Source organism: Spinacia oleracea, unplaced genomic scaffold (assembly GCF_020520425.1).
Source record: "Spinacia oleracea cultivar Varoflay unplaced genomic scaffold, BTI_SOV_V1 SOVchr0_017, whole genome shotgun sequence".
Classification (NCBI taxonomy): Eukaryota; Viridiplantae; Streptophyta; class Magnoliopsida; order Caryophyllales; family Amaranthaceae; genus Spinacia; species Spinacia oleracea.
In genome coordinates, this window is record NW_026614345.1 from 20,759 (window position 1) to 48,048 (window position 27,290).

At 48.8% G+C, this 27,290-nt stretch overlaps 2 protein-coding genes across 2 annotated transcripts; one reads left to right on the forward strand and one right to left on the reverse strand.

Annotated features, from left to right (window-relative positions):
* Positions 1–18,240: 18,240 nt before the first annotated feature.
* On the forward strand, positions 18,241–19,683 carry LOC130464933 (uncharacterized). Its single transcript, XM_056834071.1, has 3 exons — positions 18,241–18,956; positions 19,029–19,301; positions 19,382–19,683. Exons 1-3 carry the CDS (start codon positions 18,395–18,397, stop codon positions 19,681–19,683), a joined length of 1,137 nt encoding a protein of 378 aa, XP_056690049.1. The 5' UTR covers positions 18,241–18,394.
* Positions 19,684–24,488: 4,805 nt separating this feature from the next.
* On the reverse strand, positions 24,489–26,552 carry LOC130464934 (uncharacterized). The gene is made up of 2 exons (XM_056834072.1): positions 25,843–26,552; positions 24,489–25,755 (listed from the first exon to the last, which is right to left on the reverse strand). The coding sequence occupies exons 1-2, from the start codon at positions 26,550–26,552 to the stop codon at positions 24,489–24,491; spliced, it is 1,977 nt and encodes a 658-aa protein (XP_056690050.1).
* Positions 26,553–27,290: the final 738 nt, after the last annotated feature.

Genomic DNA, 27,290 nt, shown 5'->3' on the forward strand with positions numbered 1-27,290 from the left:
TTGCTTACCTTTCTTGGGTCATGCCTTGCCTTGCTTGGGCCATGTCGTGCCCTTGCTTACCTTTCTTGGGTCATGCTTGCCTTGCTTGGGCCATGTCGTGCCCTTGCTTACCTTTCTTGGGTCATGCCTTGCCTTGCTTGGGCCATGTCGTGCCCTTGCTTACCTTTCTTGGGTCATGCCTTGCCTTGCTTGGGCCATGTCGTGCCCTTGCTTACCTTTCTTGGGTCATGCCTTGCCTTGCTTGGGCCAATGTCGTGCCCTTGCTTGCCTTTCTTGGGTCATGCTTACCTTGCTTGGGCCATGTCGTGCCCTTGCTTACCTTTCTTGGGTCATGCCTTGCCTTGCTTGGGCCATGTCGTGCCCTTGCTTACCTTTCTTGGGTCATGCCTTGCCTTGCTTGGGCCATGTCGTGCCCTTGCTTACCTTTCTTGGGTCATGCCTTGCCTTGCTTGGGCCATGTCGTGCCTTGCTTACCTTTCTTGGGTCATGCCTTGCCTTGCTTGGGCCATGTCGTGCCCTTTGCTTACCTTTCTTGGGTCATGCCTTGCCTTGCTTGGGCCATGTCGTGCCCTTGCTTACCTTTCTTGGGTCATGCTTGCCTTTGCTTGGGCCATGTCGTGCCCTTGCTTACCTTTCTTGGGTCATGCCTTGCCTTGCTTGGGCCATGTCGTGCCCTTGCTTACCTTTCTTGGGTCATGCCTTGCCTTGCTTGGGCCATGTCGTGCCCTTGCTTACCTTTCTTGGGTCATGCTTACCTTGCTTGGGCCATGTCGTGCCCTTGCTTACCTTTCTTGGGTCATGCCTTGCCTTGCTTGGGCCATGTCGTGCCCTTGCTTACCTTTCTTGGGTCATGCTTACCTTGCTTGGGCCATGTCGTGCCCTTGCTTACCTTTCTTGGGTCATGCCTTGCCTTGCTTGGGCCATGTCGTGCCCTTGCTTACCTTTCTTGGGTCATGCCTTGCCTTGCTTGGGCCATGTCGTGCCCTTGCTTACCTTTCTTGGGTCATGCTTACCTTGCTTGGGCCATGTCGTGCCCTTGCTTACCTTTCTTGGGTCATGCCTTGCCTTGCTTGGGCCATGTCGTGCCCTTGCTTACCTTTCTTGGGTCATGCCTTGCCTTGCTTGGGCCATGTCGTGCCCTTGCTTACCTTTCTTGGGTCATGCCTTGCCTTGCTTGGGCCATGTCGTGCCCTTGCTTACCTTTCTTGGGTCATGCCTTGCCTTGCTTGGGCCATGTCGTGCCCTTGCTTGCCTTTCTTGGGTCATGCCTTGCCTTGCTTGGGCCATGTCGTGCCCTTGCTTACTTTCTTGGGTCATGCTTACCTTGCTTGGGCCATGTCGTGCCCTTGCTTACCTTTCTTGGGTCATGCCTTGCGTTGCTTGGGCCATGTCGTGCCCTTGCTTGTAGCGTTTCTTGGGTCATGCCTTGCCTTGCTTGGCCAAGTCGTGCCCTTGCTGTGCCTTTCTTGGGTCATGCTTACCTTGCTTGGGCCATGTCGTGCCCTTGCTTACCTTTCTTGGGTCATGCCTTGCCTTGCTTGGGCCATGTCGTGCCCTTGCTTACCTTTCTAGGGTCATGCCTTGCCTTGCTTGGGCCATGTCGTGCCCTTGCTTGGCTTTCTTGGGTCATGCCTTGCCTTGCTTGGGTCATATCGTGCCCTTGCTGCCTTTCTTGGGTCATGCCTTGCCTTGCTTAGGCCATGTCGTGCCCTTGCTTGCCTTTCTTTGGTCATGCCTTGCCTTGCTTGGGCCATGTCGTGCCCTTGCTTACCTTTCTTGGGTCATGCCTTACCTTGCTTGGGCCATGTCGTGCCCTTGCTTACCTTTCTTGGGTCATGCTTGCCTTGCTTGGGCCATGTCCTGCCCTTGCTTACCTTTCTTGGGTCATGCCTTGCCTTGCTTGGGCCATGTCGTGCCCTTGCTTACCTTTCTTGGGTCATGCTTCCCTTGCTTGGGCCATGTCGTGCCCTTGCTTACCTTTCTTGGGTCATGCCTTGCCTTGCTTGGGCCATGTCGTGCCCTTGCTTACCTTTCTTGGGTCATGCCTTGCCTTGCTTGGGCCATGTCGTGCCCTTGCTTGCCTTTCTTGGGTCATGCTTACCTTGCTTGGGCCATGTCGTGCCCTTGCTTACCTTTCTTGGGTCATGCCTTGCCTTGCTTGGGCCATGTCGTGCCCTTGCTTACCTTTCTTGGGTCATGCCTTGCCTTGCTTGGGCCAAGTCGTGCCCTTGCTTGCCTTTCTTGGGTCATGCTTACCTTGCTTGGGCCATGTCGTGCCCTTGCTTACCTTTCTTGGGTCATGCCTTGCCTTGCTTGGGCCATGTCGTGCCCTTGCTTACCTTTCTTGGGTCATGCTTACCTTGCTTGGGCCATGTCGTGCCCTTGCTTACCTATCTTGGGTCATGCCTTGCCTTGCTTGGGCCATGTCGTGCCCTTGCTTACCTTTCTTGGGTCATGCCTTGCCTTGCTTGGGCCATGTCGTGCCCTTGCTTGCCTTTCTTGGGTCATGCCTTGCCTTGCTTGGGCCATGTCGTGCCCTTGCTTACCTTTTTTGGGTCATGCTTCCTTTGCTTGGGCCATGTCGTGCCCTTGCTTACCTTTCTTGGGTCATGCCTTGCCTTGCTTGGGCCATGTCGTGCCCTTGCTTACCTTTCTTGGGTCATGCCTTGCCTTGCTTGGGCCAAGTCGTGCCCTTGCTTGCCTTTCTTGGGTCATGCTTACCTTGCTTGGGCCATGTCGTGCCCTTGCTTACCTTTCTTGGGTCATGCCTTGCCTTGCTTGGGCCATGTCGTGCCCTTGCTTACCTTTCTTGGGTCATGCTTCCCTTGCTTGGGCCATGTCGTGCCCTTGCTTACCTTTCTTGGGTCATGCCTTGCCTTGCTTGGGCCATGTCGTGCCCTTGATTACCTTTCTTGGGTCATGCCTTGCTTTGCTTGGGCCATGTCGTGCCCTTGCTTGCCTTTCTTGGGTCATGCTTACCTTGCTTGGGCCATGTCGTGCCCTTGCTTACCTTTCTTGGGTCATGCCTTGCCTTGCTTGGGCCATGTCGTGCCCTTGCTTCCCTTTCTTGGGTCATGCTTACCTTGCTTGGGCCATGTCGTGCCCTTGCTTACCTTTCTTGGGTCATGCCTTGCCTTGCTTGGGCCATGTCGTGCCCTTGCTTGCCTTTCTTGGGTCATGCCTTGCCTTGCTTGGGCCAAGTCGTGCCCTTGCTTGCCTTTCTTGGGTCATGCTTACCTTGCTTGGGCCATGTCGTGCCCTTGCTTACCTTTCTTGGGTCATGCCTTGCCTTGCTTGGGCCATGTCGTGCCCTTGCTTACCTTTCTTGGGTCATGCCTTGCCTTGCTTGGGCCATGTCGTGCCCTTGTTGGCTTTCTTGGGTCATGCCTTGCCTTGCTTGGGCCATGTCGTGCCCTTGCTTGCCTTTCTTGGGTCATGCCTTGCCTTGCTTGGGCCATGTCGTGCCCTTGCTTACCTTTCTTGGGTCATGCTTACCTTGCTTGGGCCATGTCGTGCCCTTGCTTACCTTTCTTGGGTCATGCCTTGCGTTGCTTGGGCCATGTCGTGCCCTTGCTTGCGTTTCTTGGGTCATGCCTTGCCTTGCTTGGGCCAAGTCGTGCCCTTGCTTGCCTTTCTTGGGTCATGCTTACCTTGCTTGGGCCATGTCGTGCCCTTGCTTACCTTTCTTGGGTCATGCCTTGCCTTGCTTGGGCCATGTCGTGCCCTTGCTTACCTTTCTTGGGTCATGCCTTGCCTTGCTTGGGCCATGTCGTGCCCTTGCTTGGCTTTCTTGGGTCATGCCTTGCCTTGCTTGGGTCATATCGTGCCCTTGCTTGCCTTTCTTGGGTCATGCCTTGCCTTGCTTAGGCCATGTCGTGCCCTTGCTTGCCTTTCTTTGGTCATGCCTTGCCTTGCTTGGGCCATGTCGTGCCCTTGCTTGCCTTTCTTGGGCCATGTCGTGCCCTTGCTTGCCTTTCTTGGGTCATGCTTTGCCTTGCTTGGGCCATGTCGTGCCCTTGCTTGCCTTTCTTGGGTCATGTCTTGCCTTGCTTGGGCCATGTCGTGCCCTTGCTTGCCTTTCTTGGGTCATGGATTGCCTTGCTTGGGCCATGTCGTGCCCTTGCTTGCCTTTCTTGGGTCATGCATTGCTTTGCTTGGGCCATGTCGTGCCCTTGCTTGCCTTTCTTGGGTCATACCTTGCTTTGCTTGGGCCATGTCGTGCCCTTGCTTAGAGCCAACAAATTTTTTTTAATATTTTTTTTGAATTTTTTTAGAATTTTTTTGATTTTTTTTTTTTTTTCAAAAAAATAATTTTTCGCGTCAAATCGGGTCTCGGACAAAAAATTATGCGTCAAATCCGTCGAATGATCCAAAATTTTCAATCCGTCTAATGTCATGGGCATGTGTGGTGTCGTAGGGGGGCCGACCATGCCCAACGGTGCCCAACGGTGCCCACAAGAGAGTTTTAAGCCAACCTTGACCATCCATCCTTCCACTCTCATCCTCCCCCTATAGAGGTTTATTTTGAATTAGCTAAATTTTCCTAGTGAACACCCAAGTGACAGTAACATAATAATGGCTCAAAACTTGAGTTGTTGTCATAATAATGCCCCGTTTTTTTTGTTGGAAAACCTTATATGGGCATTAAGCTTAATTTTCATGATTTTTTTTTTTCAAAAAAATTATTTTTGTTTTCCGAAAATAGGGAAAATAGGGGTAAAAACGGGAAATATTCAAAAAAATCTCAAAAAAATCCCAAAAAATCCCAAAAAATTCAAAAAAATCCCAAAAAATTATTGGTGTTGAAATTTTTTATTTTTGGACCTAGGGGGGTGCCCGTGTGGTCCCGGGTTGCTATTTTAGGTGTAAAAACGGGGAAAATCCCAAAAAATTCAAAAAAATCCCAAAAAATCCGAAAAAATAGGAAAAGACATATAAATATATATAGAAAACATTGGTGTTGAAATTTTTTATTTTGGGACCTCGGGGGGTGCCCGTGTGGTACCGGGTTGCTATTTTTGGAAAGTTTTCGGGAAAATTCATTCATAGTGGTCATTATTGTGCATGTGGTCTGATCGTTTTGCCTTGGGCCATGCCTTGGGTCCGATTGTTGTGCCTTGGGCCATGCCTTTCCCTTGCGTGCTTATGGATGCCATGCCCTTGGTCCATGTCAATGCGATCGTTAGGAATGCAACACAGAAAACCATCACTCGCCCAAGGCCTGTATAGCACTTGGAGCAAACACTGAAGAGGTTTATCGGCGTGCGGTTCACGGCGCCCGCCAGCTAAAAAAACCAAACACCTCTCACACGCGTAGCGTACCGCTTGGCCAAGAAACAACGAGCTTGCATCCCACGACCACAAAGTGGCCGCAAGGATGGGCTAGATGTCCCCCGACTAGCACCGTTTGACGTGAAAGAAACAAACAAATCGAGGCGGGACAACACTGGCTAAGGTTAGCTAACACAACGTCAACTAGAATTGGACTGCACCCACATGCCGCTTGATATCGCCCGCATCCGGGAACGGTCCGCATCGAGTTTCGGAAACATTAGCACACTAAAGCCAAAAGGGACAAGAGGTTTGTTCAAAGATCGACGACGAGATTTAGTCCGCTCTCTAGTGTGCTGCTTGGTCCTCTGCCCGCACACAAGAACAGTCCGAATCCGGTCATCGAGGCCCAAGCTCCCCTCGACTATAGTACCCGTTCCAGGTTTGCTCGAAGGAACGACGACGAGATTTAGTATGCTCTTGTGTGCTTCTTGGTCCGTTGCCCGCACACTAGAACACACCGCATCCGATCATGGATTCCCAAGCTCCCCTATAATACCTACGAGGTTTGTTCGAAGGACGACCTCAACTAGATTTTAGTCCGCGCTCGTGGGCTGCTCGGTCCGCTGCCCGCAAGAACAGACCGCATCCGGTCGACAAGTCCCAAACTCCCCTCCGCTAACCCATCCGAGAGACGACCGCGGGACCATTGCGGCATACGAAAAAACGAGGTCAAGTCGGGACGTTAGCCGTATTGCGGGCCAAATCCACCACCGTCATCCCCCGACTTTACGGAGCCGAAAAATTCCCTCAATGCATCGTTGGATTTTTTTTTCTGAACAATGAAAACTCAAGGTCAAGTCGGTACTATGGCCGTGTCGCAGGCCAATTCCACAACCGTCATCCCCCGAAATACTCCGTCAATCGAACCGTAACACCTTTCTTTGCTTACCTTGCTTGGGATATGCCTTGCCATGCCTTCCTCTTGCCTTTCTTTGCCACGACTTTCCCTTGCTTACCTTGCTTGGGCCATGCCTTGCCACGACTTGCCCTTACATGCCTTTCTTAGGTCATGCTTACCTTGTTTGGGCCATGTCGTGCCCTTGCTTACCTTTCTTGGGTCATGCCTTGCCTTGCTTGGGCCATGTCGTGCCTTGCTTACCTTTCTTGGGTCATGCTTACCTTGCTTGGGCCATGTCGTGCCCTTTCTTACCTTTCTTGGGTCATGCCTTGCCTTGTTTGGGCCATGTCGTGCCCTTGCTTACCTTTCTTGGGTCATGCTTACCTTGCTTGGGCCATGTCGTGCCCTTGCTTACCTTTCTTGGGTCATGCTTACCTGACTTGGGCCATGTCGTGCCCTTGCTTACCTTTCTTGGGTCATGCCTTGCCTTGCTTGGGCCATGTCGTTCCCTTGCTTACCTTTCTTGGGTCATGCCTTGCCTTGCTTGGGCGATGTCGTGCCCTTGCTTACCTTTCTTGGGTCATGCTTACCTTGCTTGGGCCATGTCGTGCCCTTGCTTACCTTTCTTGGGTCATGCCTTGCCTTGCTTGGGCCATGTCGTGCCCTTGCTTACCTTTCTTGGGTCATGCCTTGCCTTGCTTGGGCCATGTCGTGCCCTTGCTTACCTTTCTTGGGTCATGCTTCCCTTGCTTGGGCCATGTCGTGCCCTTGCTTACCTTTCTTGGGTCATGCCTTGCCTTGCTTGGGCCATGTCGTGCCCTTGCTTACCTTTCTTGGGTCATGCCTTGCCTTGCTTGGGCCATGTCGTGCCCTTGCTTGCCTTTCTTGGGTCATGCTTACCTTTCTTGGGCCATGTCGTGCCCTTGCTTACCTTTCTTGGGTCATGCCTTGCCTTGCTTGGGCCATGTCGTGCCCTTGCTTACCTTTCTTGGGTCATGCCTTGCCTTGCTTGGGCCAAGTCGTGCCCTTGCTTGCCTTTCTTGGGTCATGCTTACCTTGCTTGGGCCATGTCGTGCCCTTGCTTACCTTTCTTGGGTCATGCCTTGCCTTGCTTGGGCCATGTCGTGCCCTTGCTTACCTTTCTTGGGTCATGCTTACCTTGCTTGGGCCATGTCGTGCCCTTGCTTACCTTTCTTGGGTCATGCCTTGCCTTGCTTGGGCCATGACGTGCCCTTGCTTACCTTTCTTTGGTCATGCTTCCCTTGCTTGGGCCATGTCGTGCCCTTGCTTATCTTTCTTGGGTCATGCCTTGCCTTGCTTGGGCCATGTCGTGCCCTTGCTTACCTTTCTTGGGTCATGCCTTGCCTTGCTTGGGCCATGTCGTGCCCTTGCTTACCTTTCTTGGGTCATGCCTTGCCTTGCTTGGGCCATGTCGTGCCCTTGCGTGCCTTTCTTGGGTCATGCTTACCTTGCTTGGGCCATGTCGTGCCCTTGCTTACCTTTCTTGGGTCATGCCTTGCCTTGCTTGGGTCATGTCGTGCCCTTGCTTACCTTTCTTGGGTCATGCCTTGCCTTGCTTGGGCCATGTCGTGCCCTTGCTTGCCTTTCTTGGGTCATGCTTACCTTGCTTGGGCCATGTCGTGCCCTTGCTTACCTTTCTTGGGTCATGCCTTGCCTTGCTTGGGCCATGTCGTGCCCTTGCTTACCTTTCTTGGGTCATGCCTTGCCTTTCTTGGGCCAAGTCGTGCCCTTGCTTGCCTTTCTTGGGTCATGCTTACCTTGCTTGGGCCATGTCGTGCCCTTGCTTACCTTTCTTGGGTCATGCCTTGCCTTGCTTGGGCCATGTCGTGCCCTTGCTTACCTTTCTTGGGTCATGCTTCCCTTGCTTGGGCATGTCGTGCCCTTGCTTACCTTTCTTGGGTCATGCCTTGCCTTGCTTGGGCCATGTCGTGCCCTTGCTTGCCTTTCTTGGGTCATGCCTTGCCTTGCTTGGGCCAAGTCGTGCCCTTGCTTGCCTTTCTTGGGTCATGCTTACCTTGCTTGGGCCATATCGTGCCCTTGCTTACCTTTCTTGGGTCATGCCTTGCCTTGCTTGGGCCATGTCGTGCCCTTGCTTACCTTTCTTGGGTCATGCCTTGCCTTGCTTGGGCCATGTCGTGCCCTTGCTTGGCTTTCTTGGGTCATGCCTTGTCTTGCTTGGGTCATGTCGTGCCCTTGCTTGCCTTTCTTGGGTCATCCCTTGCCTTGCTTAGGCCATGTCGTGCCCTTGCTTGCCTTTCTTTGGTCATGCCTTGCCTTGCTTGGGCCATGTCGTGCCCTTGCTTGCCTTTCTTGGGCCATGTCGTGCCCTTGCTTGCCTTTCTTGGGTCATGCCTTGCCTTGCTTGGGCCATGTCGTGCCCTTGCTTACCTTTCTTGGGTCATGCCTTGCCTTGCTTGGGCTATGTCGTGAAGGAAATAATGCCCTTGGAAGCATGCATTCTATGATAAGTCTAATAAATGCGGTTCAGTATTAATTAACAAGTTAATAATTCAGTGAGATCAAGTGAGCTGAATGCCTAGCTAGAGGCCGCTTCAGTTCAAGTGGAATTAATGATATTAATCCACAGCTTACTCTTGACTGAACCCGTAGTGTTAGAATCCAACCTTCCTTGCATTGTACTTTTCTTAATTTCCCTTGTATTGATCTTATCTAAACTTTCTAGGACTTTTCTTTGAAGTTTCTAGGCTTTAGATAAGATTATTATGTTACTGTCATTCCAGTGTTCACTGGGTTCTTTTAGCTAATTCAAAATAAACCTCTATGAGGGGTATGACTCAGTACCTCTCACCAGAAGTTGCCTTTGCTTAATCACTTGCGTTGTTGTGTGCCTTTATTGATATTGCGCTGTCGCTCGTTTTTAAGCTTACTTGCCTCAACAAAGTCCCTCAAACAGATACACTCGCGTCGTCGGTCCCACTTGTGACTGCTGTGCGCACACAAGTGCCCGATCGGCGTCCACGTCCCTTCTTGTCGTCAAAAGACAAGAGCGTTCATTCTCAGAAACCTTGGTTGCTCGTGCTTCACGAGCCCCGTTGAACTCGTTCCGCACAAGGCTTGCGTCCCTACCGCCCTCTAGGTAGGAGCGCGCCGCACGGCCCGGTGCCCAAAACACTCGGACCGTGACAGTTGGTATCAGAGCCAAGGCTCAAATCTAGACCCGAGAGACCCGAGGGAGCACCTCAAGATGGAAGCAATACTAGAGAGACTAGCCTGGCTGGAGGGCAAGTCTGAATCATGGACCCAGACCGAAGAGATCGTCATCAAGCAGGATAAGCGGATAGACGATCTTGAGGCCGACGTCGAAGAACTGAAAATTGAAAGAGACTCATTGCGCGAGCATCTCAACTATCTACAAGGGATGGTGGATGACTCGCAGGACAAGTGCGCTACTCTGATGCGTGCTAACAGAGACACTAGTGGGGGCGGTACAAGCCGAATCAAGCCACCCAAGCCTCGTACCTTCTGTGGTGCGAGGGACTCCAAAGAGGTCGACAACTTCATCTTCGACATGGAGCAATACTTCAGGATATGCCAACTGAAGGACAATCTGATGGTGGACACTGCAACAATGTATTTGGCGGATGATGCTAAACTCTGGTGGCGGTGTAAATACGCCGACATCCAAGCCAAGAAGGTGGTGATTGATACATGGGAAGAGTTCAAGGCAGAGCTCATATCCCAATTTTACCCTGAAAACACAGAATTCATTGCTCGGACGAAGCTAACAACCTTGCAACATAAGGGATCCATCCGAGAGTACGTGAAGGAGTACTCCGCGTGCATGCTCGACATTAAAGACATGACCGAGAAGGATCGGTTATTCAACTTCGTCAAGGGATTGAAGGAGTGGGCTCAGCGTGAAATCTGGCGCTCAAAAGTTGACACCTTATCAGGGGCCATTGCGGCAGCAGAAAGGTTGATGGATTACTCGTCCGATAGAGCACCCGCTCAGAAGAAGGGGAACAACAACTCTGCAGCGAGCACTCCTAAGATTTCTGGGAATGGCTCCCAAGCTAGTTCCAACAGTGTGGGGAACAAGTACCGAGGTGGGGGAGAAGAATCACGGAGGAGTGACGGTCCCTCCTCTTCCAATAAAGGGGGAGCTCAGTCCGGATCTTCGTCGTGGAACAAAACCCTCACTTGCATATTGTGTCGTGGACCACACAAATGGTTTGAATGCAAGCACAAAGGAGAAATTGACAGTTTGCAGAAGAAGTTGTCCGCCATGACCACTTCAGAGTCGACTCCACAGGATGATAGAGAAGAGTCGGAGTATGATGAAGAGGAGCCATCAAAGCTGGGGGCCGTCCACATGATGTATGCCATGGGAAAAGAATCTCAAGGAGAAAAACCCCACAGTACTGAATTGATGTATGTAGAAGTCCAGGTGAATGGGAAGAGAGCCCGAGCTATGGTAGATACAGGTGCCACTCACAACTTCGTTACTGAAAGCGAAGCAAAAAGACTCGGGTTAAAGTTGATGCGTGAAGGGGGGAAAATGAAAACTGTCAACTCGGCAGCGAGGCCCATTCACGGCATTGCAAAGAATGTTCCCACCCAGCTGGGAGACTGGAGTGGACATCTCAACTTCACAGTGGCGACTATGGACGACTTCAATCTGGTGTTGGGCATGGATTTCCTCCGTGCCAGCAAAGCCGTCCCGATGCCGCACCTGGGTTCCTTACTAGTGGCAGGGCAACAACCTTGCCTCCTCAAGACATGTGCCCCTGGCAAAGAGACGAAGAAACAAAAGGGGCCTCTTTTATCAGCCATGCAGTTAAAGAAAGGGCTCAAGAGGAATGAACCTACATTCCTCGCTACCCTGTCGATGAAAGACGATGAAACACAAGGAGATACACCACCAGATCTCATGGACTTACTTAGAGAGTTTGCTGATATCCTTCCGGAGGAACTTCCGAAAGTTCTCCCGCCGAGGAGGGCCATTGATCACGAAATTGAGCTAGTGCACGGAGCCAAGCCTCCGGCACGAGGTCCGTATCGAATGGCTCCTCCAGAGCTTGCCGAACTGCGAAGAAAGCTAGATGATTTGCTGAGAGGTGGATTTGTCCGCCCTTCTAAGGCACCCTATGGTGCTCCGGTCCTATTCCAGAAGAAACAAGACGGTAGTCTCCGCTTGTGCATCGATTATAGGGCGCTGAACAAGGTGACTGTGAGGAACCACTATCCAATTCCACTAGTGGCAGACTTGTTCGACCAGTTGGGGGATGCAGTCTACTTCACTAAGTTAGACTTGAGGTCGGGGTACCATCAAGTTCGGATCGCTCAAGGCGACGAACCAAAGACAGCATGTGTTACGAGATACGGAGCGTTCGAATGGCTCGTCATGCCCTTCGGGCTAACCAATGCTCCAGCCACATTCTGCACACTCATGAATCAAGTCTTCCATGAATACCTCGACAAGTTTGTAGTGGTATACTTGGACGACATTGTGATCTACAGCAAGACACTTGAAGAACACATTGAGCATCTGAGGAAGGTGTTCGAGAAACTAAGAGAACATCACTTGTTTGTGAAGCGGGAGAAGTGCGCGTTCGCGCAGGCAGAGATTGGCTTCCTTGGTCACTTTGTAGGAGCTGGCCGTATCAGAATGGATCCGAAGAAAATTCAAGCTATACGTGATTGGCAAGCCCCAAAGAACGCCTCTGAACTACGGTCGTTCTTGGGACTAGCTAATTACTATCGAAGATTCATAAAGGGTTACTCGGAGATAGCTAGTTCTCTCACAGACTTGTTGCGAAAAGACAACTCCTGGCAATGGGCGGAGACCCATCAAGTGGCATTTCGCAAGTTGAAAGAAGCAGTGATGAAAGAACCAGTATTGGCTCTCCCCGACATCAACAAACCCTTTGTGGTAGAAACAGACGCATCCGATTTTGCTCTCGGGGGAGTGCTCTTGCAAGAAGGGCATCCAGTTGCGTTCGAGAGTCGAAAGTTGAATGGGGCTGAGAGAAAGTATGCTGCACAAGAGAAGGAACTTCTTGCCATCGTTCATTGCTTGAGAGGATGGAGACATTACTTGTTGGGCTCGAAGTTCATCGTCCGCACGGACAACACAGCTGCAAGCCACTTCCTCACCCAGCCCAAACTGACAGGTAGACAGGCTCGATGGTAGGAGTTACTTGCAGAGTTCGATGTAGAATTTACATATCGAACTAGAGTGAGCAACAAAGTTGCAGATGCCCTAAGTCGGCGTGCCGACCTAGCTCCTTTGCGAAGACTTGCTCCGTTGTCCGCAAGCAACGTGGCCACATCTGTCAAAGATCAAGTCAAGCAGCATCTTGCGGGGCATCCTATGACGGACACCATAAAGAAGATGATAGAAGAGGGGAAGACCAGACGCTTTTGGATAGAAGATGATCTTATATACACCAAAGGCTACAAGCTGTTCATCCCGAAATCTGGAGGCCTTCGCCGAATGCTCTTGAAAGAATGTCACGATACCTTGTGGGCAGGTCACCCCGGTTGGCAGAGAACCCTCAGCTTGCTCTCCTTGGGCTATTACTGGCCTGGAATGAAAGAAGATGTGATGGGCTATACGAAGACTTGTCTCGTGTGCCAACAAGATAAGATTGATAAACAGAAACCTGGAGGCCTACTGGAGCCACTCCCCGTCCCCACTCGGCCATGGGAGAGTGTCTCGATGGACTTCATCAGTGGATTACCGAAAGTGGACCAGTTTTGCTCTGCAATGGTAGTAGTTGATCGGTTTTCCAAGTATGCCACATTTGTACCGATACATAAGACATGTGGTGCTGAAGAAACTGCTGCTCTATTCTTCAAGCATATAGTGAAGTATTGGGGTTTGCCGAAGAACATTGTCAGTGACAGAGATCCTAGATTCACAAGTATCTTTTGGTCAGAATTGTTCCAAATGATGGGGTCGGCGCTGAATATGTCATCAAGTCACCATCCCCAGTCGGACGGGCAAACTGAGAGATTCAACGGACTACTGGAGGAATATCTGCGTCACTTTGTGAGTGCCAACCAGAAAGATTGGGTCAGGCTCCTTGATGTGGCACAACTCTGCTTCAATGCTCAGAAAAGCTCTGCGTCGAATACAAGCCCTTTTGAGTTGGTAACTGGCCAACAACCCCTCCTACCACACACGGTAGCGGGAACCGAAGATGGGAGAAGCCGTCAAGCTCGAGAGTTCACAAAAGAATGGGAACAGAATACTGAAATTGCTCGTGCCTATCTAGAACGAGCATCGAAGCGCATGAAGAAATGGGCCGATCAAAACAGAAGGCCAGTCGAGTTTGATGTGGGAGATATGGTAATGGTGAAGGTATTGCCGGAACAACTAAGGTTCCTTCGAGGCAGAGACCGCAGGCTCATCAGAAAATATGAAGGCCCCATCCGCATCACTAAACGGATTGGGAAGAGTGCTTACAAGGTTGACCCTCCTACATGGATGAAGATACATCCGGTGTTCCATGTTAGTAGGCTCAAACCCTACCACCCAGATGAAGAAGATTCTAACCGCAACATCAGCACCCGCGCCAACATCAGGCTCCGCCAGCGCGGAACCACCTCAACTGAAGACTGAAGCAGCTTCTCTATTTATTGCTTTCTTTAGTTCTTTTGTAATCTTGTAAGTCGTCGAGGACGTCGACATCTTTAGTGGGGGAGGATGTTAGAATCCAACCTTCCTTGCATTGTACTTTTCTTAATTTCCCTTGTATTGATCTTATCTAAACTTTCTAGGACTTTTCTTTGAAGTTTCTAGGCTTTAGATAAGATTATTATGTTACTGTCATTCCAGTGTTCACTGGGTTCTTTTAGCTAATTCAAAATAAACCTCTATGAGGGGTATGACTCAGTACCTCTCACCAGAAGTTGCCTTTGCTTAATCACTTGCGTTGTTGTGTGCCTTTATTGATATTGCGCTGTCGCTCGTTTTTAAGCTTACTTGCCTCAACAAAGTCCCTCAAACAGATACACTCGCGTCGTCGGTCCCACTTGTGACTGCTGTGCGCACACAAGTGCCCGATCGGCGTCCACGTCCCTTCTTGTCGTCAAAAGACAAGAGCGTTCATTCTCAGAAACCTTGGTTGCTCGTGCTTCACGAGCCCCGTTGAACTCGTTCCGCACAAGGCTTGCGTCCCTACCGCCCTCTAGGTAGGAGCGCGCCGCACGGCCCGGTGCCCAAAACACTCGGACCGTGACACGTAGGGTCACACAAATAGTACGTAAACGGATCAAGTATTTAATTGCATTAAATACTCTATCTATGGATATTCGGAATCGACGGATCTTGGTTTCAGTGGGAACTGATATCGTCACAGGCAAGAAATGAATACTCCGGAAACGATGATATTACCGGAAACGGAAATATGGATCGTATCGGAAATATAAATATTATCCAAGTCGTAGATGTTGCCGGAAACGGAAACATGGTACGTATCGGAAAATATTATCGGAAATGGAAATATTACCAGAATCGGAAATATTGCCGGAAACGGAAATATTGTCAGAATCGGAAATATTACCGGAATCGGAAAATAATTCCGGAAACGGAAATATTAAATGTTTGTTCGAAACGGAAATTAATTCCGGAATCGGAAATGTTAAATATTGTTCGTATCGGAAATGAATTCCGGAATCGGAAATTTAATCGGAAGCGTATCGTACGAATAAGCATCGGACGAGGCCTGCCGGACGAGGGCCCAGCACGAAGCCAGGCCATCGCCCAGCAAGCCAAGCGCGCCACACAAACAGCCACGCCAGGCCCAACGCAAGGCCAGGCCCAGCAGGCCGTGGCAGCGCGCACAGCGCGCGCAGCGCGCGCGGGTGCTTGCGTGGGCTTGTGGCTCGCGCAGGCCTCGCTGCGTGGGCTGCTGCTCGCACGCACGCATGGGCGGCCCATCGAGGCTGCCGTGTGTGTGTGCGTAAGTGTTTGTGTTCGTGCACGTTTCCTAAAACGTGCAGAGTTCGGTTAATGATTAAATTCCTAATTCTATTTGATAAATTAATTAAATTAGAGTTCTTGTAGGATTCTAGGTTTAATTAATTTGTATCTGAATAGGATTCCAATTCCCTTTCCATAACCCTATAAATATGTGGCCTGGGTTCACAATTTATAACGAGTTTCAAAGTATTCAAAGTGAGTTTTTGAGAGAAAAATTCAGCCACACATCTTGCTCAAAAGTGCCGAAAATTCTAGTACCTTAAGGGCGATTCTAGTTGGTCAATCTTAAGGCGGATCCGGACGTGCTGTGGACTATCTACGGAGGGACGACACTTGGAGTCCTAAAGACTTGTTATTGTTCGGTTCGGGCGCAGCTAGGGAGGGCACGCAACAAAGAGTATGCATCTAAATTATGCTATATGATTATGTGTAAATAATATGTATTCCTGGGTTAATGGTTGTTTCCGCATGATTTATGTAATATCATATGTATCATAACCTAACAGTGGTATCACGAGCCCCTTATTATTTTCATAATCTAAATTGCATGAACATGGTTAAATATTACAAATTTGCAAGAATTAAAAGGGGTGATTAATTTTCGTAATTGTTAATTAATTGCAAATTGCGTTTATTTAATTATACGTACGCAGTTTTTCGGCAGTTTCTTCGTTACTCATCCAAATCGAGTGATTTTTGTGTCAATTCCGCATGTAAAAGGCATTCTAAAATTTTGACAAAAATAGTAATTTTCTGCCGAACCCAGAATTCTCAAATTCGAAGCCTAACTATGACTTTTCAAAGGTTTTAGTTTTTCGAATGCAAAATTTCGTAAATTTAAGATGTTAAATTAAATATTTGCGATTCTTGTTGATAAATCTTGAATTTTTGATTGACCTACTGCATATGTTTAACAAGTTTGAATGCCTAGTCTTGTTAATTATGCAATCTAATTTGTAATTATGATTAATTTGTTGAAAATTAGAATAATTTAGAATTAATTTGATTTTCATAATTAATTGTAATTTAATTAGAAACCTATGATTAAAAACCACCATAAAAATTGTAAATTTATGATAAATTTTAAATTTTTATGACCTAGACTTGAATCCATAACAATCGGAAATCAATTGGATAATAAATTTTCGATTTTTTCGCCCTAAAATTATGAAATTAATAATATTTATTAATTTGTCATTAATTTTATAAATTTTAAATTTTTTATGCGATTCGTTCATATAACTTGCACGCACAAAGCAATGGACGCTTCGTGTTACCCTTAAGGGGTGTTGTATAATGCGGGCATGCGACGACGAGCAAGGGAGCTCGTCGCCCGTGCGGCACGAATGCAATGAGCAAGGGCGTAGTGCACGAGCACAAGGCAGCAGCCCTGCCTTGTGTCGTGGGCCACGAGCAATGGACGAATGGGCATGGGCGAAGGGGGAGCCAAGGCAGTCGCGTGTGGGCAGCAAGCGAGCTGCGCCACAACGCGCACTGCCTCGCGTAAGAGCGCGCAGCCTCGCGCGCAGCGAGCGCAAGCTCGCGTGCCACGAGCGCTGCGCCCAGCGTTGCTCGCGCGCACAGCGAGCGATGGCTCGCGCGCACAGCGAGCGATGTCGCGCACACAACGAGCGATGTCGCGCGCCCAGCGAGCGATGTCGCGCGCCCAGCGAGCGATGTCGCGCGCACAGCGAGCGATGTCGCGCACCCAGCGAGCGATGGCTCGCGCGCACTGCAAGCGATGGCTCGCGTGCCACGAGCGCTGGCGCGCGCGCAGCAAGCACCACAGCGTGCGATGGCTTGCGATGGAGATGCAGCAGCTATGCGACGAGCGCATGGGCTGCGCGCATATGGCCAGCAATGGCTGTATGCGTGCGGCCCATGGGCGTGCAATGCGTAGGGTGTTTGCATTACGATTAGATCGTTTTGAATGTTTAATTTGAAAATTTCAGTTCACGTAATTTTAATTAATTTTAAAATTAATAATTTAAATTATTTTCTTGGATTTTAGTTTTGAATATTGTAATTATAATAAATGTTATTTATTCTAATTATTTTACTAAAATTAAAATCATGAATTAATTTAAATAACGACTGAAATTAAATTAAACTTTTTGGATTCAATTATAAATTTATATGAGCTTTAAATTTTAATTAAATTTGTATGTTTCCGGTTAGACTAGAAGTACATTTTTATGTTTAAAATTAGTAAAGCATATGAATTTATTGGTTTAAGTGGGAGCGTATTTTAGTCATAAACTCTTGATTAGGTCTGTTTATGCCAAAATTCGTATGGAGACGACTTTCGGCTAGGATCGACACTAACTAAGCAAAGAATTAATAACACAAATAAAGGAGACACGACACCGAGAAGTGTTGACGCGGAAAACCCAGGAATAAGGTAAAAAACCGCGGATAACTATGAGGCTATCAATCCACTAAGTATTCTATATGATTGTTTATGCTCTTCTTTTCTGAGAATTGATATCGAAGATCTAAAGTACAATGATGAACGCTAAAGACAGTTGATAGCTTAAGAGTTTAAGTGCTTGAGTCAATGTGTCTTCATCACGCCGTTCTTTATGCTTTTATATGCCAAATGCTAACGGTTCTATTGGTTGGGAAGATCCCTGGAAGATAGGGATTCCTCCTTGGCCGTTGCTCACGTCTTCAACAAACTCCCTAATCTTCGGTCAAAGCTTGGACCTCTTCCCATCTTATGACGGCGTGGCCCATGTTGGGCTTCTGGGCTTGGAACTTGACCTAACTCCTCTTTGTCGCCAGAGCCTTGTCGCTGGTCTTACGTCGCCCAGGCTTTGTCGCCTGTCGCTTCAATCGACAGGCTCACTTGACACGACGCCACCTGCGACACGATGATACCTGGATGGCACGACAATATCAGACGTCAAAGCAGTTATGTCGTTAGTCCAATAAAGTGGGATAACAGTTTGCCCCCAATTGTGAGTTTGCGGAGTGCATGCAAAGCAAAAGAAACAATTCAAAATTCAAAAAGTAAACCGTCTACAACCGTCCAGTTCGTGGGACGGAACCGTTCCGATTCTCGAAGTAATAAATGCCAATTTATCGCGACATGAAATAAAGTGTCTTAGAATTTTTCGAAGGAAGTTTCCAGATCTGAAAACAAGAGAGAGAAAAGGAAGGGAGGAATTGCTTTCGTTGCTTCGATTTAGCCATACCCAGGTAAAATTTCGATCATTTCCTTCGATTTTCTTGTAGATTTTAGTAGAGCGATGGCAAAAACTAGGCCGACCGTGGTTAAGGATAAGGAAGATGTTGGGGTTAGTCGGGCCAAGTCACTCAACCCGTTCTACTCTACTGTTGAGGATCCAACGGCTTTTATAACTCTCGCCGGTCTGCCGCCGTCGGCTGAAGTGAGGATTCCTGGTCAAGAGGATGAGGCCAAGGATTGCCCGGAGGGTTATGTGGTCATGTATGAGTACCCTTTTATTCTGGGGTTTTTGTTTCCTTTTACACCCTTGGCTAGATCTTTTGTTGAGGTGTTCAATTTAAGCCCTGGCCAATTGATGCCCCAGATCTGGCGTATTTTTACTGTAGTGCATAGGGTTACTTCGGGTTGGCGAACACCGTTTGACTTGGCTGATCTGATGCATGTTTATGATTTATCCTTGAAGGAGTGTTGTCGGTATACTTTGGTGACGAAGAAAAAGAAGAAGAATTTGTGTGTCGGGTTAGCTGTAAATGATAGGGGTTGGCAAAGTCGTTTTGTTTATGTGAATAAGGCGTCTCTGGGAGAAGTAGGAAACTTCTTAGTGGAAGGGTGGACGACGGAAGGTACTTTATGTTTCTGTACTTTTGATTTATGATGTTTTACTGAACGTTGTCTTACTTGGCTTTGTCTTGCAGTTGTTGATACGTCGTTAGCTGGTCTGAACTCTGACTCTCACGATAAGTGTTTGAGGTTTCTGGGTTGTTCTGTCGTGGAGAGATCGTTCAGCCGTGACGGAGGTCGTTTGGGAAGTCAAGAGGGGAGTCAAGTTGGTGACGTTGACGAGGAGGAGGCTGAAGACGAGACGATTTGCTTAGTTCGTCGTCGACGGAGGTTGGACTTACTCGAGGAAGTCGTTGGGAATTCGTCGTCTGCATCGGAGGAAGAGTTTGAGATGGCTAACACATCAGGTATTTTTGGTTTGGTTTCTTATATACTTGGTTTATCTGCGGGGTGTGTTTTTGATGGTTTCTCGCTTTGTTTGTTGAAGAGAATACGCTGTCGTCTAAGCCAGTGTCGAGGATGTCACAGAGCGAGATGATGGAACGAGCGAGGAAGCGGTTGAGGTCGAACAGTAATGCTGGTGGGCAGGGTGGTCAGGCGATGCCTCTCGTGCCTCGTTATTCTAAGATAGGTGCGTCGCCTGAGACGCCCGTTGTTATAGGGGGTGAAGGTTTTCATCCTCTATCGTCGTCGTCGCCGCCGAGGCCGTTTCAGGTGTCGTCGACTGCTGTTGCTGCGACTAGGCCCCCTGCTGCGTCGGCCAAGAAGCGTCCTGCTGACAAAGTTTAGGTCGAGGATACTGTTGTCACTCTGCCCCCGAACTTCTTGGGCGACGGTGAAGATGCCGTTGTTTGGCCGCATGCATACCGTTTGATATTGCCCTCGACGTATCAGCGTTATCATGAGGTCGTACCTCTTTCTCTCGCGTCGGACGCTGCTGAACTAAGCCTGCGGGTAAGTGTATTTATGTTATTTTATTCAGTTCATAGTATTTGTAAGCGTGTCGTGTGTCGCTTTCGTGACATGTTTTTCTTTACAGGCGTCACAGGCTGCTTTGGCCGTGCGTAGGCAGTGCTCCTTACTGTGCGACGAGCTTATCTCCTCGAAGAACCAAGTGGCTATGGCGAAGAAGGCGGCGACTTCTTGGGAAGGTAAGTGGATGGCTTCTGAGAAGAAGTTGGTCGATCTTGCTGCGGCGGTTAAGTCGAAAGACGAACAATTAAAGGGCAAGGACGACCAGATTGCTGACACGTCGAAGGAGTTGGAAAGGGTAAAGGGGGAGTTGGCGTCGACCGTGGAAGAAATGCAAGGGTTAAGGATTTTATACGACGCTTTGCAGGAGGAGTTTAAGGATTGCGAGGCTTTGGCTGTGTGGAGGACGAGGGCGCAGATGATGTTCTCGTGTTTGAAGGGGGAGGTTAGCCTCTGGCCATGCCAAAAAGAGGTGGATGACTACCTTGCTAATGGTGGTACCCTTGAGGAGTTGTCGGTGCCGGTGGTGGACGCGGATGAGTTGGCGATGGAAGCCGACACTGCTGGTACTAACGGAGCTGATGCCGATGTCGCCCCTCTGGTCGAAGACGTTTCTTCCGTTGATCGAGAGGGTGAAGCGTCCATGGAGCAAGGCGAGGGAGATGTTCCCGTCGTCGCCCCTCCCGAGGTGGACTTGGCAGACGCGACGGTCAATGTTGACATGCCCCCGATATCGGATCAAGTTGTCTCGACCCCTCTTCCAGACGAACATATGTAATGGCTAGTTGATGTTTTTATGTAATAGTTAGTGGTATGGATATTTTAGTTTTTGTTGTTGCATTTTGGATGTTTTTACTCGTCGTCGATGGCGGCGGCGAGGTGTTTGGATATTTTGTGTGTTTGTGTTTTCGCTTGATGATGTGAAAGTCGTGGCCTTTGGGGTCGCGCGTTGTGTGGTGTTTGTGATAAATTTGTTTTTCTTTTCCTTAGTCGTTTGTTTCTTATGGTTACCCCGTCGTGTAGTAGATGCTTTGCAACCAAGTGGAACTGTCAAGTAATAAGTATTGGATCGACTGATGTGTAAAATCATACCTGCGCTGTTTTTTCGCTGTTTCTCGTGCTCTCGTCTTGCGTCGTACGTCGTTGTTTCTGGCTATCATTCGTCGTGTGTCTTGTACTCTGCAAAAGAAAACATGGGTCGCTAGGAGGATTGGCCGTTGGGGATGCCAACGGCCCTCCGATGCTTAAGTCAGTAATGGTTTTTAAACGGAAATAAAACGATAAAGAAAAACAAAGACGACGATACGATGTCTGATAGAATTGGTTACGACGAGATTTCAAAAATAGTAAAGTTTAAGATGTGTTGCGTTCCAGCTTCGGGGGACCGATTTGCCATCTTTGGTAATGAGTCTGTATGCCCCCTTTCCGGCGATTTTGTCGATCAAGTACGGTCCCTCCCAAGCTGGTGCTAATTTACCTGCGTTTAATTCTTTCGTGTTTTGGAATACTTTGCGCAGTACCCAATCTCCTTCTTTAAACATCTTCACTTTGACATTTTTGTTGAAGCATTTTGCCACGATCTGTTGTTGTGACGCCATTCTTATCAACGCTGCTTCCCTGAGATCTTCTGTGTTGTCGAGGTTTTCGCTGAGTTCTACGTCGTTTTGCTCCGGCGTCATGAGTCCATATCGTGCACTGGGCAACGTCACTTCAGGGGGAAGTACTGCTTCGCACCCGTAAACGAGTGAGAAGGGAGTCTGTCCTGTTGCCGTCCTAGGCGTCGTCCTGTTGGCCCATAGGATGGATGGTAGTTCTTCTGCCCATCGCCCCTTCTTGTCGTCCAACCGTTTCTTCAGCGACGCGATGATCGTTTTGTTGCTGGATTCCGCCTGTCCGTTTGCTTGGGGGTATCTGGGCGTCGATGTTTTTAGCTCGATGTTCCATGTTTTGCAGAAAGCTCTTGTTTTGTCGCTGATGAATTGTGATCCGTTGTCGCAGATGATTTCTGACGGTATTCCGAACCTGCATATTATGTTAGTCCATATGAACGAGCATACCTCTTTGTCCCTTACTTGTTGGAATGCACCTGCTTCTATCCACTTGGAAAAATAATCTGTTAGGGCTAACATGAAGACCTTTTGTCCTGGGGCGACGGGCAATTTGCCGACGATGTCCATCCCCCATTTCATGAAAGGCCACGGAGTTAGGGTTGGGTGCAAAAATTCGGATGGTTTATGTGTCATACCTGCGTGTCGTTGGCATTTGTCGCACTTGGATACGTACCTCATGGCGTCCTTAAGCATTGCTGGCCAATAGTATCCATTTCTTTTGATTCTGGTTGATAAGCTTCGTCCTCCTTCGTGTCCTCCGCATTCTCCTTCGTGGTATTGTTTCAATAGTATTTCCCATTCGATTTCTTCGGCACATCGCATCAACATTCCGTTCGCTGATCGCTTAAATAGCACGTCCTGCAAAATAACATATCGTGAAGCTTTGAAAAGTACCTTTCTGACGTCTAGTTTGTCGTCGGGTAGAGTTTCGTGCTTTAGGTAGTCGAAGATGGGTTTGGTCCAGCTGTCTGTGTTTGAGGTTGATAGGACGAGGCTGGCGTCTTGTGGTATGTCTTTTTCGACGGCGGGCGACAGTAGGTGTACTAGAGGTATGGTCGAGAATGGTGATTTTCTGAGTGCGGATCCTAGGTTGGCAAGGGCGTCGGCTTGCGTGTTTAGGTCTCTTGGGACTTGTTTGATGGAAAAGGGTTTGAATTTGGAAGTTAACTCTTTTGCTTTCTCGAGGTACAAGGTCATTTTTAAGTCTTTAGCTTCGTAGTCGCCGTTAATCTGGTTGACGATTAGTTGTGAGTCGCTGAAGATGTTGAGTCCGCTTGCCCCTAATTCCATAGCTAATGTCATTCCGGCGATTAGTGCCTCGTATTCTGCTTCGTTGTTAGTTGCCTTGAAGTCGCAACAGATTGCCTGTGCTATCATGTCCCCTTGTGGCGACTTCAGTACGACGCCTAAACCTGCACCACGAAAGTTAGATGAGCCGTCGACGAAGAGTGTCCATATTTCTTCTATGTTGTTGATGAGTTTGACTTCGTCGTCTGCTATTCTCTCTAAGTCGGGGCTGAAGTCTGCCACAAAATCTGCTAGAGCCTGCGACTTTACAGCCGTCCTTGGTTGATACTTGATGTCGAACCTTCCTAGTGCCATTGTCCACTTCTCCATTCGACCTGTCAGTTCTGGCCTACGCATCACAGACTTGATTGGATAGTTAGTCATCACCACTATTTGGTGAGTTTCAAAATAATGCCTTAGTTTTTTGGCTGCGGTAACGAGTGCTAAAATGAGTTTTTCGAGGGAGGAATACCTGGTCTCTGCTTCCAGTAGTGACTTACTGATGTAATAAATGGGTAGTTGTTGTGCTTCGTCTTCTCGAGCTAGGACCGCGCTGACGGCCGTCGAGCTAACGGCTAAATAGAGTTGTAAGACTTCTCCTTCCTTTGGCTTGGATAGGAGGGGTGGCGACATCATGTATTTTTTGAGGTTTTGCAAGGCTGCTTCGTGGTCGTCGGACCAGTTAAACCCCTTGTTTTTGCGCAAGACGTCGTAAAATAATCGACACTTGTCCGACGACCGTGATATAAAACGGTTTAGTGCCGCCACTCTTCCTGTCAAGCGCTGTACCTCTTTTATGTTCCTGGGGGATTGAATGTTGATGATCGCTCGCACTTGGTCGGGGCTGGCCTCGATTCCTCGTTGGGTGACGATGTAACCTAAGAATTTTCCTGCGGACACTCCGAAAGAACATTTAGTCGGGTTAAGTTTCATACCGTACTTTTTTAGTATGTCGAAGGATTGTCGTAAGTGTTCCACGTGATCGTCAGCCTTCCTCAATTTTACCAGCATGTCGTCAATGTATACTTCCATTGTGTCTCCGAGTTGGTCTTTAAACATCTTGTTGACTAATCTTTGGTATGTCGCACCTGCATTTTTAAGACCAAAAGGCATGACTTTATAACAATAAATTCCTCTATCTGTTACAAAAGACGTTTTTTCCTGGTCGTCTGGGTGCATAAGGATTTGGTTGTATCCTGAGTAGGCGTCCATGAATGTGAGTAGCTCGTGTCCAGCTGTGGCATCGACCAGGGCGTCGATGTGCGGCAGAGGGAATGGGTCCTTGGGGCAAGCTTTGTTGATATCTGTGAAGTCGATGCAGACTCTCCATTTTCCGTTTTTTTTACTGACGACGACGACGTTTGCTAACCAGTCTGGATATTTGACCTCTCTGATCTTCCCTGAATCTATCAAGTTTTGTATTTCTTCGTCTATGATTTTATTCCTTTCGGGAGCGAACTTACGTCGTTTCTGTTTTACCGGTCTGAAGCTGGGGTCGACGTTGAGCTTGTGGGTGATCACGTCTGGGCTGATTCCCGTCATGTCCTCGTGTGACCAAGCGAAACAGTCTGAGTTTTCTCTTAGGAACGACACTATCTGACTTTTGATGTTGTCAGGCAGTGAGGCTCCGATCCTTACGACTTGGTCTGGCTTTGTCTGGTCCAGTACTATCTCGTCGATTTGTTGGTCGTCGGGGTCGTCCGATGTCGACCCTGGCTGTAATTGCTAGATGGGTGACTTGGATGGCTTCAGTGCTGTCTCATAACATTTCTTCGCATCTCTTTGCTGCCCTTTGATTTCCATGACCCCCCACTTGGTTGGAAACTTGATTGATTGGTGATATGTTGAGGGCACTGCCTTCATTTTGTGGATCCATGGTCGTCCTAGGATGACGTTGTATGCTGATGGACAATCGACGACGTTGAACTTGGTCATCATGTTGACGCCTTCTGCGTATGTAGGCAGCGATATCTCTCCTACTGTCCGTAGTGCTTCTCCACTGAACCCTACCAGAACTGTTGATCTCCTTACAATGTTTTTCTCTTCTAATCCCATTTCTTGTAGTGCTTCCAAGAACAGTACGTTGGCTGAGCTTCCGTTGTCGACCAGTATCCTTTTGATCAATGCATTCCCTATTGGGAGCGATATTACCAACCCGTCGTGGTGCTCCCGCTGTGTATCTACAGAATCTGAGTCGTCAAAAGTGATAGCCATTGCGGTTAGGGACCTGTGTAGTGCGACCTCGTCTTCGGTTTGTCCCTCTTCTACGGTCTCAGATTCTCCCCTGTTAATTTTTTTAGCTGCAGAAGAGGTTAGTCCACAAATATCTGAACCACCGGAAATAACATTTACCACTTTATTGAACGGTGGTGGGTCTGGTCGCTCGCTGCTTGTCGTTGGGCCGGGCAGGGTGGTTTGCTCTTTGGAAAATGTTTCTTTTCCCTTGTCGCTCAACAGTTCTTTTAGATGCCCCCGTTTCAGGAGGTATGCGACTTCCTTTTTGAGGGATATGCATTCCTCGGTTGTGTGTCCGTTGTCGCGGTGGAAGTCGCACCATTTGCTCATGTCCTTCATGGAGTCCGGTCTGTCGTTCTTCCGGGGCCATCTAACTGTTCCACCTACATTTTGAAGGGCGTTCACCACACCTCCAATGTCGACGTTGAAGCCGTAGTCGGAGATGTTAGGGTGTTCGACCCGCTCGTTCCTGTAAACATTGTTAGTATCATAATACTGATTGACATTTTGTACCTGGTTTTGCCGAACATATGGTTGGTGTCGCCAATTGTTGTTCCTCGGGGTGTACGATCTTCTGTCGCTGCTGCCTCCTATCGATCGTTGAGATGCTGTTCGGATAACCTCGTCGTCTTCGATTCGCATCTGGGCGGTGGCCCTTGATCGCACCTCTTCGAAAGTTGCACAGGGGTATTTGGTTATTTCCCGGTATAGCTCCGAATTGGGGATGAGGCCTCTCTTGAATGCCTCAATAGCGGTCCTGACATCACAATTTTTTGTACCAATTTTTTCACAATTAAAACGGTTAAAATAATCGCGTACCGACTCGGTTGGCCCTTGAACCAACCGATAGAGATCACTGGTTTGCTTTTCTAACTGGCGACTGCTGGCGAATTGTTGGTAGAAGGCGTTGATGAGATCGGACAAACAGGAGATGGATCTGGGGGGGACGTTCGTGAGCCATTCCAAAGCTGCTCCATCAAGGGTGCCGCCGAAAGATTTGCACATAACAGGTTCCACTAGGTCGTGCGGAATCCCGATCTGCCACATGCGCTGCTTGTAGAAGTTGACGTGCCTATAGGGGTCGGACGTCCCGTCGTACAGGGTGGTCCAGATTGGGAGCCGGAGTGTGTGCGGAACTGTCACTCTAGCGATCGCTTCGCAGAACGGCGACGCTGCATACCCGTCGGTCGGCTCGGTCTCCACTGGTGTAGGTGCCCCGGGGAACCTGGTCATTAACTTCATCAGGCGGGAATAGTGTTTCGTCATGCGTGCATCCATCTTGTTCAGGCGTTGGGTCACCGGATCGGGAGCTTCTTTGTCTTCTTCCTCACGGGTCTCCTCCTCATCGTCGGTCACATCTTCAAAGTCATCGGGCATCTCGAACGTTAGCTTTTTCGGCTTCCCACCTTTGTAGCGGGACTGGTGCTTGTTGCTCTTCACAGATTCGAGCTCTTTCTGGAGGGTTTCATTGGATGCCCTCTCTTGGGCTAGCTCGGCTTGGGCTTTCTCGTAAGCCGCTTTCATCTCTGCGATCGTCATCTCTCCAGTAGCCATGGTGAAAGGGGTGCTTTTGTGTAAAACCTAGTTAATGTCCCCACAGACGGCGCCAAACTGTTTATGCCAAAATTCGTATGGAGACGACTTTCGGCTAGGATCGACACTAACTAAGCAAAGAATTAATAACACAAATAAAGGAGACACGACACCGAGAAGTGTTGACGCGGAAAACCCAGGAATAAGGTAAAAAACCGCGGATAGCTATGAGGCTATCAATCCACTAAGTATTCTATATGATTGTTTATGCTCTTCTTTTCTGAGAATTGATATCGAAGATCTAAAGTACAATGATGAACGCTAAAGACAGTTGATAGCTTAAGAGTTTAAGTGCTTGAGTCAATGTGTCTTCATCACGCCGTTCTTTATGCTTTTATATGCCAAATGCTAACGGTTCTATTGGTTGGGAAGATCCCTGGAAGATAGGGATTCCTCCTTGGCCGTTGCTCACGTCTTCAACAAACTCCCTAATCTTCGGTCAAAGCTTGGACCTCTTCCCATCTTATGACGGCGTGGCCCATGTTGGGCTTCTGGGCTTGGAACTTGACCTAACTCCTCTTTGTCGCCAGAGCCTTGTCGCTGGTCTTACGTCGCCCAGGCTTTGTCGCCTGTCGCTTCACTCGACAGGCTCACTTGACACGACGCCACCTGCGACACGATGATACCTGGATGGCACGACAATATCAGACGTCAAAGCAGTTATGTCGTTAGTCCAATAAAGTGGGATAACAAGGTCTA